This window comes from Copadichromis virginalis, linkage group LG16, assembly GCF_057382275.1.
Source record: "Copadichromis virginalis isolate Kocher_CV1m ecotype Utaka linkage group LG16, C_Virginalis_male_GT1.1, whole genome shotgun sequence".
NCBI lineage: Eukaryota > Metazoa > Chordata > Actinopteri > Cichliformes > Cichlidae > Copadichromis > Copadichromis virginalis.
This window is the reverse complement of record NC_140633.1, coordinates 3,334,419-3,342,513: the sequence shown is the minus strand read 5'-3', so window position 1 is coordinate 3,342,513 and position 8,095 is coordinate 3,334,419. Positions and strand designations below refer to the sequence as shown.

The following is an 8,095-nucleotide window of genomic DNA, read 5'->3' as shown; positions in this document are numbered from 1 at the left end:
ACTCAGCTACAAAACCATCATTATACGTGACTAGGGATGGGTATTGATAAGATTTTCAAGATTCTGATTCCATTTTCGATTCTGTTTAACGATTCCATTCTTTATCGATTCTTTTTAAGAAAGGAGAACACTAAGGTCGATTAGCTTAGAACTTTTGAAGGCAAACCATTTCTCACTCACTATCGATAACTCCACAGTTTTCCCTTCTCCTCAGGTAAAGAGCCTTGGTGTCATCCTAGACAGTTCACTTTCCTATAAATCACACATCAATAACCTCACCCGTTCTGCCTACTTCCATCTACGTAACATTAACAGATTGCTTCCTTCTCTTTCCACCCAGTCTACGTCCATTCTTGTACATAGTCTTGTTACCTCCCGTATTGACTACTGCAATTCTCTTCTGCATGGTCTCCCCCAAAAATCCCTCCATAAGCTTCAACTGGTTCAGAACTCTGCTGCTCGCATTATCACCAGAACCCCCTCCTACACAGCAAAATCCGAAGTGTTGATGTGAGTTAAAATTACTGGTGTTAAAAATTTCGAGTTGAAAAGTGTTGGTTTGAGAGTTACAGTAACACTAACGGTGCTGAAAAAGCTCTGTAGCCGGAGTTATTTCAAAGAGTCAATACTATAACACTCATTTGGAGTTGATTTCCACATCCGGGTTTTTCGCGCTCATGGGCATGAGGAGTCCGCCAGAGGTTTGCTGTCAAGATCGAGGAGGTTGTTCAGGTAAGAACTATACAACAAGACCTATGTTATTTTATCATTATTAAATATTGTAACTAACTAGCCTATAACATTATTTATCAGAAGCATGCAATATTTTCCTAATGTGGAGTGTATTCCTCTGCGGTAAGAGATGGGATTCGTTAGCTTAGGTAGCTAAACTATCCTCTATAACAAGTTAATATTGCAGCGAAAATAAATGCGTGCTCAATATAATTCTCAATTCTAGTTAGTTCTAATGTCATAAGAGAAATGCTTTCCAGTGTTCAATGCTTATTAAATGAAACGAGGGAGGAGTTAGCTATCCTCTGGATATGTTAAATGTAATGTTAAAATTTGAATTTGTGGTAGCCTAGCTGGCAGCTAAGACAAATGCGTTTAGCCCACTGCTTTTAAGGGAAGCGAACATTCGCCTCAGAAATATCCTATTTAAAAGTGAACTAAACAATCACATGGAGACGTTCAAGTCAAGTTTTGGAAAGCGTCAAGATAGGCTAATTACACGTGCTACCAGCGAGTTTAGCAGTAGCCTAGCCTACAAATCTTTGAAGTGGCAGGGGGTTATGGAATTCTGTTAGATGTTAGTGACCAAGCAAGGCGCGCTGCGTTTGTGCATGGATTGCTTGCTAACGGTTAGGATATATCATACATGTTGTAGTAGGCCTAATCTAAGGGAACATTTTCCCCTTTTCTACAGTTTTAGTGAAATAGGCTACCATCCAGTGTTTAAGACAAAGCGGTATAACGACTGAGGGTCGTTGACGTCGCCTCCACTGATAATCCTAGCATGTCGTGTCACAAAACAACCACCACAAAGTAGCAACTAGCCAGACGGCTGTGCATGTGTCAGAAACTCCCGATATAAATGTAAGACTTGCACTCATTAATTTACAGTATAAGGGATATTTGTTGTCATAAGTGAAAGCGTGATGAAGGCAGGTGTGCGTTCAACAGGAAATTTTATGTGGATTATCATCCTGACATGGTTTAAACAGAGATGTTTTTCCCCAAGTAGGCTACAGCGATTTACTCGCAACATAGCAGAACTAAGTATCTAGCCTGCGTGCAGACGAGAAGATCGCCGTTGTCGTCTTATAAACATGTGGATGGGTGGATAATTCATTGGATGCTATTTCTGTGTACCCAAGTTCAGCTATTTTAGTGCGCAGGGGGAAGCCAAATTATGTTCCTGAGGTTGAAGTGGTCTGTCACCCCTTCACAGATCATCACACAATGTATAGCCTAATATTTTCTTAAAGTTGTCCGGATTTGTTGCCACTTAAGCTATGGTTTAAATATATGGTAAAAAATATTCTGTGCCCCCTTCTCTCCACCAGGTGCTGTTGTAAGACATGTTGCTGAAAGTGAAATACCTCAATGTAAAGAAGTACATTAAATTGCACGCAGGATTCACTTATCTAGAATTCATCAGTGAAGGTAAGATAACCTGGCAGAACAAAATTTGTTGCACATGTATCAGTTCATCATGTTTGCATCTCATCTATTTAAAAAACGAATTAAATGTTAACACATTTTATTTTAATGTGTGACATTAAAAACAGTACAGAGCAGTAGGCCTAGGCCTATATTGTTGCTGCAGACTTGTCTAATTTAACCATTTTAAAGACAGGTAAAACAGCTGTTAATAAATATTAGCTAAATAAAAAAGTCAAAATTAGTTTTTAAAAAAGTTTTTCAGGCGTTTTAGGTGACATTATGCTTATCTTTTTGTAAAGCCAAAACCAAGTTTGGATTTCCGGATGCTGCTGACCTTGATATTTTCGATGAAACTGACACAGCTGTCGAAGAAGACATTTTTCTGGAGTTACTGGAGGCCCAACCAGACCTATGCCTGACAATACGTGAAAAGATTTCAGATGAAGGTAAATGTTATCATAACTTAAATTTTCAGAGTATAGCCCACTCAATGTAGAGCCAAGTTCTTTTGCTCTTGATGCAGATGACATTGACCTGTCTTCATGCAATATACATGACAGTGGACAGGGCTGGGTCATATTTGTATAGAATGTTGTCTGAACATGAACATTGAAATTGTGTTATTAATGGCATTGTGGAGTAGCCTAAAGAAAGTTAACCAAATCATCTCTCCCAAAGATTTTTGTCCTTTAGCTCATTCCACACCATCCTCCTCGGATACATTATCTTCCCTCACGGACACTATATCACTTTCATCAAGTGACAGTGACCTCAGGGAAAAGGGCATTCCTGCAGGCCGCAGTAGATCCAGCAAAGACAGTTCTGCACCAAATGTTTCTGTGTCAGAGGCTGCAAAAGAGGTAATTGAGAACAGAAAATGTCTTTTGTATTTTTGAGTTGACACCATTTATACTGTAGATTGTTATACAAATTGAAATTCAAAACATGGTGGTTCCCAACTTGCCCTGTATGAAAAAATGTTAGTAGAAGTTAGTGCTTCTTGCTAGATATGTCTTTCACAGGTTTGTTGACATTCCTCTAAACTTTCACCTTTACTGACAAACAAGTTTTTATTGTTATTATTTTCCCTTTTATATGAGCAGATGGTTAAAAATGCCTTGACTAGGAAACCTGGTGGAGAGGAAATTCTTGAAGAATACAATGCCGAAAATTCACTGAGCCACCGCACCCGGCGGCAGCTTGTTAACATATTGGCAAGTGATATGACTGAGAGACATGGGTAAGAGTAATAGTACCTAATAAAAAAGTAAAGATGGGCCATATGGAATATTCTTGTAATGTATACTGCAGTAAAGACACATACTTCTGATTTAACATTGTCAATTGTATTTCCTCTATAGCAGAATTCCCTCCCGTAAGCAAAAGGAGAAATATGCCCTTGGAATAATTACACTCTTTCCCTCATTGAAGGATCCATTTTCTCCAAACGGCTATGTAAGTCATGCAGTGATTGTAAAACAGCACATTATTTAGTTTTCATCATGGAATAATTACATCAGCTAAATGATTTAAAAGAAAAATCTTAATTCCTCTTTCGTAATAACTATTGTCATAAAACTGTATTGAAATTGTGGATGTTGTTTAACATGTATTGCACCTGTTACATGATAATAGTCCTTGGGTTTCTTTTTGCTGAATCTGCAAAGTCTGTAAGATCGCATTTGATGTTTATTTTTCATCTATGTTTAAATGTGACAGGAGCATTTCTACGATGGAGTGAAAGGCACTGGATATGTAGCGTGGCGCCTCAAAACCATGTCCAGGTCTACAACCAAACGGCCAGTGAAGGAAGTCCCAGTGCATCAAGAACAAGGGCCTAAGCGCAGAAGATTAGCAACCACATTGCCTCAGCAACTTGATGGAGATGCCTGCAAGGAGGCCATCTCATTTCTTGTTCACTCTCCTGATGAAGCAAGTGTATTTCAGAAGATGAAAATGACGTTCCAACATCGCCAGGATCTGGTGCATGATCCACAAAGAACTGCAGATGTCTTCAAAACATTTCCACGCTTTTTGGATGTCAAAGGACTAGTAAGTCAAATCACTTGATATTTTCAACTGTTAATCCTTTTTTTTTTGTTTTGCTGATGTGGATGGCAACAGTAAAAGATGTGATCATTGGTCATCCCAGTCAGGCTATATCCCATATTGGTCAAAATCACATTGCAATGTAAACAATGTTGAGCACTGTCTTTATGTCCTGTGTGTATGATGAACAGGTCAATCAAGACTTCCTGCTGCTGTTTGGTGCTGAAACAGCCACCAAGTTGCTTGAGAAGTGGGACATGTCATTCAAGCCAAAGGTTATTAAAGAAGCCAAACAGCTGACTCAGTCAACTGACCTGTGTTGTTTGATAAAAGCTGCTGAGAAACCAACAGAGAGTGATGCAAATGGTAGGCGTCGCACCATGCTTGTTTGATTTTAATAATATTTATTTTTACCTGTCATTTTGAAATTGTTTTATAAATTCAACCATACACAGACTGGGACAGTGACATGGCCTCTCTGCTGCTACTCCTTCAACTTTTGCCACCCACAGCTGGACGAAAGAGGAGAACCAAAATAAGTCCAACTGATGCAGCACACAAAATGGTGCACTTTCACAAGGTAAATATGTTGTCTCACTTTTTAAAATCCTACAAAACACTTTTTCAGTTTTTGCACTTTTTAGTTTTCCTCTCCATGAAGTATGTGTCTTAGTATTTTGTAATAAGTTAGCAAGGCACATAATGTCAAACTGAATGAATGGTTCATACTCAGCAAGTATAAGCTAGGCCTATATGTCAATATCTCATTTGTTTTTAGTCATGCTGCAGCATTGATGAACACTTGCAAGCAAGAGATGGTAAACAACCATACATCCTCGCTGTTGGTCGAACCCAGAACAGCATTGACACCTTCTACATCGCAGTGGACAAACAGCTCATCCCCTGCCAAGCCACCAGCTCACTCAGTGCTTTTGATGAACTTTTCAAATCCCACTACGTGTTCAACTTATCTTACGACGAGTCACTGGTTCATCTCTACAGTTTTGTGCAGACCACCATATTCAACATTGATGCCACCTCAACAGATGAGTCACCACGTGTTCGTGAGTTGCGTGCTAAAATGTTGAATGAGAACCATGTTTAAATGTTTTATCTGTCAAACTCTGCATAGCACCAGTCAGGCTTTGATAAGTCATTTGCGACTAGGTCACAGTTTTTATCCAAGCACCAAATTTAAGTTGGCTTGTTCACAAGATGGTTGCAGCCGTCAGTTCACTACATATTCTGGTTTAAAAAAACATTTAAATAGTGTTCATGATGAAGATTGTTGTCAAAGTGGTGATGCAGAACCCTCAGAGTCATTTCAAGCTGATTTTGACAGATTACAAGATACAGACATAGCAGTTGCAGGAACAAGTGTTACTCAGAGCCTAGAGGTTGGGTGTTCTGAAAACAATGGGTCAGGTCAAAGAATTAAAAAAAATTCTGAAGCAATTTGCACTAAAATTATTGGTAAACTCAATGGTAGTGGTTTGGCAAATAGTTTTGTGTCATCACTTGTTTGTGATTTGGAAGATTTTGCAGATGGACTGCACTGTGAGTTTAAACATAAAGTACTGAACGTTGTGCCAACAGAAAATCCTGTTAGATCTCCAGTGGAAAAATGTCTTGAGACTTTTGACAATCCAGTTGAGAAGTTCGACACTGAAGCTAAAAGAAAGTCATATTTCCGTGAAAAATGGGGAATTGTGGATCCAGTGGAAAAGACTTTAGGAATACGCTATGATACAAGGTTAAATAAAAAATCAGGCACTTATGACCAGGTACCAGTAAAAGACACTTTTGTGTACATTCCAATTTTGGAAACAATCAAATTTATATGTCGCAATTCTTATATTTGCGAGCTGCTTGCTAAACTATGTGTATCAAAAGAAGACAGATATGAAGACTTTTGTGATGGGAGTTACTATAAGTCTCATCCATTGTTTTCAAAACCACAGACTTCTTTGCAAATTCAGCTTTATTATGATGACTTTGAGACTGCTAATCCACTTGGTTCCAAACGTGGTGTTCACAAAGTTGGTGCAATCTATTTTGTCCTCAGAAATCTGCCTCCAAAGTTAAATTCTGCATTGATGAACATTCATTTGGTTGCATTGTTTCATGCAGAAGATGTGAAAAAATACGGCTTTGATCCTATTTTACAGCCTCTGATTGATGACATAAAGTTTTTGGAGAGCCATGGCATTGATTTACCCTTCTCATCTGAAAAGGTCCATGGCACTATATGTCAGATAACTGGGGACAACTTGGGGATGCACTCAATTTTGGGTTTTGTTGAGTCTTTCAGTGGACGTTACTTTTGTCGTTTGTGTTTAATTGCAAAACAGGATGCACAGAGTGTGTATACTGAGGATGATCCAAAGATCATCTTACGAGGGAAAGAACTTTTTGAAATGCACTGCAGTGAGTTGCAATCTGATCCTCAAAAGCTACATGTGTTTGGCTTAAGAAAGAATTCTACACTGAACACTCTTCAATTCTTTCATGTTTGCCAGAACTTTTCCTTGGACATTATGCATGATATTCTCGAAGGGGTAGCACAATATGAGATAAAGTTACTGTTGGAATATCTGTCAGACAATTTTCTGCCGAAACCTGCTCTTTTGTCACGGATCTATGCTTTTGACTATGGCTACTTGGAGAGCAAAAATCGTCCAACAAGGGTGAACTTAGACAGTAGTGGTAATAGTATAGGTCTTAACTCCATTCAGACTCTTTGTCTGATAAGAAACATTCCTTTAATTTTTGGTGATATTGTGCCAGAAGGAAATCAGAACTGGACTATGCTATTGCTATTGTTGCAAATAATTAACATCATATTCTCTCCATCTGTTACACATGGCATGACTGTGCTTCTAAAACATTTAACAATGGAACATCATGACTTGTTCAAATTGTTGTATCCAGGTAGGAACATGATTCCCAAACACCACTTTATGTTGCACTACCCAACTTGCATCAGAAAAATTGGGCCATTATTGCATGTATGGAGCATGAGAGGTGAGGCTAAACATAGGGTGTTCAAAGACACCCTTAAGAACTTTAAGAACATCACAGTGTCACTTGCCAAAAAACATCAAACATCCATAGCATACAAGTGGGAGACGTCCTTTAAGCCATGTTGAGTATGGGCCCTTGAAATCATTTGATGTTGATAGTGAGGAAAATAGTGAAATGATCTCCCTAGGCTTGCCTGCTGTTGCAGAAGAGGCTTTCTCTGCTAATTGGGTTAACATTAATGGGACTGAGTACAGAACAGGATTGGTCATTTGTTGTGGTTCTGAACATGAGATGCCGGTGTTTTGCAGAATAAAAACAATAGTTTTGGTCAATAGTCACACCTACTTCATAGTTCAGAAGCTTGTGGTTGAAAATTTCAGTGAACATTGCCATGCTTATAAAGTGTTTGAAACGGATGAAAAAGATGTTGTTAAAGCAGACTGTATTGAAATATACAAGCCCTTTGATTTGCAAAGTGCTTATGGTGATGATGATGGTCTGTACATTGTGCCATTATTTTTGTTGTGAACATATGCTGTATGGTGCTTGGAATTTAATATTTATTAAAATGCTTATGTGACCAATTTTATGTTTTCTCCTTTTATCCTGTAAAGGGACTTAACAAGGATTTTCACTGAATGTAACACAGTCGTCATACAGTAATTGCACTTTAATGCATTTTTGTATTCAGACAATTAATACAGACTAGTATTTAAAAGCTCATATATGTCACTTTAAAGTGCCAAAATAACACTGTAAAAGTTACAGAATAACACTCTAAGTGAAAACAGTCAACACAATCCAGTGTGAAAATAAACACTTAAAAGTGTCATAAATAACACCATAGTTGTTGTGT

At 38.2% G+C, this 8,095-nt stretch overlaps 1 protein-coding gene across 1 annotated transcript; it reads left to right on the top strand.

Annotated features, from left to right (window-relative positions):
- Positions 1-1,741: 1,741 nt before the first annotated feature.
- On the top strand, positions 1,742-7,889 carry LOC146690086 (uncharacterized). The gene is made up of 9 exons (XM_085434991.1): positions 1,742-2,166; positions 2,466-2,612; positions 2,845-3,026; positions 3,270-3,406; positions 3,528-3,621; positions 3,886-4,218; positions 4,407-4,581; positions 4,671-4,795; positions 4,994-7,889. Exons 1-9 carry the CDS (start codon positions 2,082-2,084, stop codon positions 5,318-5,320), a joined length of 1,605 nt encoding a protein of 534 aa, XP_085291117.1. The 5' UTR covers positions 1,742-2,081; the 3' UTR covers positions 5,321-7,889.
- The last annotated feature ends 206 nt before the right edge of the window (positions 7,890-8,095 follow it).

Bases quoted from the DNA above. Each gene is read 5' to 3' on its own strand.
- LOC146690086 (XM_085434991.1), top strand. From the start codon at position 2,082: ATGTTGCTGAAAGTGAAATACCTCAATGTAAAGAAGTACATTAAATTG. The intron at 3,027-3,269 runs GTAATTGAGAAC...TTATATGAGCAG, and splicing joins TGTCAGAGGCTGCAAAAGAG to ATGGTTAAAAATGCCTTGAC. The intron at 4,219-4,406 runs GTAAGTCAAATC...TATGATGAACAG, and splicing joins TTTTGGATGTCAAAGGACTA to GTCAATCAAGACTTCCTGCT.